General features: G+C 60.5%; 3 protein-coding genes across 3 annotated transcripts; all 3 read right to left on the reverse strand.

Annotated features, from left to right (window-relative positions):
* Window positions 1-487: 487 nt before the first annotated feature.
* Window positions 488-988, reverse strand: DQ04_17051000 (pB5; the record flags this gene model as incomplete). Its single annotated transcript, XM_009317541.1, has 1 exon — window positions 488-988. The coding sequence occupies one exon, from the start codon at window positions 986-988 to the stop codon at window positions 488-490; it is 501 nt and encodes a 166-aa protein (XP_009315816.1).
* Window positions 989-1,246: 258 nt separating this feature from the next.
* On the reverse strand, window positions 1,247-1,627 carry DQ04_17051010 (hypothetical protein; the record flags this gene model as incomplete). The annotated part of the gene is made up of 1 exon (XM_009317542.1): window positions 1,247-1,627. One exon carries the CDS (start codon window positions 1,625-1,627, stop codon window positions 1,247-1,249), a length of 381 nt encoding a protein of 126 aa, XP_009315817.1.
* Window positions 1,628-1,992: 365 nt separating this feature from the next.
* DQ04_17051020 (hypothetical protein) lies at window positions 1,993-2,268 on the reverse strand (the record flags this gene model as incomplete). The annotated part of the gene is made up of 1 exon (XM_009317543.1): window positions 1,993-2,268. One exon carries the CDS (start codon window positions 2,266-2,268, stop codon window positions 1,993-1,995), a length of 276 nt encoding a protein of 91 aa, XP_009315818.1.
* Window positions 2,269-2,349: the final 81 nt, after the last annotated feature.

Raw genomic sequence — 2,349 nt, forward strand, 5'->3', positions numbered from 1 at the left:
GCGTTCGCGCAGGCGGCCGTCACTCCGCTCGCGCGCACGCAGCCGCACGGCAAGGGCGCTGCTACTGTCCTGCGCGTCTGCCTCCGACAGCGACGCGGACGAAAACGAGTCGTTTCGGGTCGCCGTGGTGTCTTCCTCCATGACCCGCGCATCCTCGAAGAGCATACCGGTGGTCTTCACGCCACGCATATGTGCGCTGGCGTGTGCGTACCTGTCGGTTTGTGTGTTTGCTTGTTTGGTTGGTTGCGTGCGTGCTCTCTACTTTGCCTTGGCCCGACGCAATGCCGTGATGACTGGGAGGGAAGGGGAAAAACAAAAACACGGATGAATGATGGCGGTAACCACAGCGACAACAACGTCAGCAGCCACAGTAGCCGGGGGCACACAGACACTCCTCAGTCCGACAAACGAAAAGCACTCCTACTCGCCCTGAGAACACCGATCCTCTACGACACACACACACACACACACACACGGCTGTGGAGCCTCACGGCTGTGTGTCGAGGTCCTCTGCGACTTCCACCAACGCGTCCACCTCGACAGCGGAGCCCAACGGCAGCTGTGCAACACCCACCGCGCACCGCGCGTGCCGCCCCACCTCCTCCCCAAAGATCTCGACCATCACGTCGGAGGCGCCATTCGCGACGAAAGGGGCCTCCGTGAAGGACGGCGCGGAGTTGACGAACACGTTGAGCTTCACGAGCTTCCGCACGCGGTCAAGGTCACCCACCGCGGCCTGCATATGGCTGACCAGCTGCAGTGCACAGAGCCGCGCCGCCGCCTGCCCCTCCGCCACCGTCAGCGGCGCGCCCAACTGCCCGGTGACGAGCTTCCCGTCGCCGTCCTTCGCCAGCTGCCCCGAGATGTGCAGCTGCGAGCCGACGCGCACGTACGGCAGGTAATTCGCGACGGGTGCGGCGACGGCCGGGAGGACGATGCTGTGCCGCCGGAGATTCGCCGCCACACGCCCTGACACTGCAGCACTCATTTATTTTTCCTTTGGGTTTCCTTTTTTTTTCCGGATGCTTTTAGTTCTTCTGTATGAGTCGAGAAAACGAGCCGCGCAGCACACACGCGGACTGCCGTGCCCGCAAGAGAACAAAGGCGGAGAGATTGCTAGATGCGCTTGGGGCAGAGGAGCCGCGCTGGGCATCTCCGCACAAGAGGAGTGGCGGAAGCAGCATCACGAATGAAATACGAAGGCTGACAAGGCACACAAGCATCGATTATTATACCATGGCTGCTTCTACGCCTTTTTGCCGTCCTCCCTCTCGTCTTTCTCCTCCTCCTCCCCCACCTCATCCTCATCGGCGTCCTCGTCCTCGTCGCCACTCTCTGCCTGGTCGTCGACGTAGCGCGAGGCCCGCAACGCTCCCTGCTCGCTGCGGCGCCGCTTCAACTCGCGCTCCTTCTCGTACGTGCCGTCGAGTTTCTTCACCAGTTTTGTGTAGCGCCGCAGCAGTTGCTCAGCCGTCGCGACTGCGGCATCGTCGTCGGCGGCGTCCAGCAGGCAGCGGCGGACTTTGCCGCGCAGCCGCTCGCTTGCCTCCGCGTCACCGAGTGAGCGAAGCGTCAATATCGTCTTGATGATGTGAAGCTCCTGCTCCGGCGTGACGCTGCAGACCATATTCGCCCCGTCACTTCTATTCTTTCTGCTGCCCCTTTCTTCGCCTTTTCGACAGCTGGCATTGATGATGTCAAGTGGCGGGAAAGCAAGAAAGAACCGAGAGAGATGCATCAAAACACCAAACACACACATCGCAATATTTGTGCCTGCAGGTGTATGCCTTCCTTGAAACATACAATGCATATATATATATATATATATATATTGCATCTGTATACAAGCCCATCGCGGCTCAAACCACTCCTGCAAACGACAGAATGTTGTTATTACTGGTTGTTATTCACTCTCTGGGGACGGGCCTCAGCAACAGCAGATCAAGTGATACACAGGCATACAGAAACACACACAAGTGTACTACCCACGCGCTAGGCGATGGCAAAGATCTCCGTCCAAAAGTCGGCGATGTGGGCGCCAGTGTTGCAGTTCACCACCGTAGGATTGCTTTGCGCGTGCTGCAGCGCCGCGAGGCAGCGCCGCTCCTGCACCTCGTCGCCCAGCGCCCGCGCCTCGCGCTGCTGCTGCTGGAATATATCAACCGCCCGCTGCACATTGCCGCACCAGAGCTGCGCCCAGCCGACGAAGACGCGGCACTTCCGCTCCGTTTCGGTGTCGCAGATACTCGCCGCCGTCGCGTACAACATGAGTGCGCACTGCAGCGCCTTGTCGGCCCGCCGCAGCGACGCCCAGCCGCCGCCCACCGTCTGCAGCATTGCCATCCGGCA

Source organism: Trypanosoma grayi (genome assembly GCF_000691245.1).
Source record: "Trypanosoma grayi strain ANR4 Tgr_1705_V1, whole genome shotgun sequence".
Classification (NCBI taxonomy): Eukaryota; Euglenozoa; class Kinetoplastea; order Trypanosomatida; family Trypanosomatidae; genus Trypanosoma; species Trypanosoma grayi.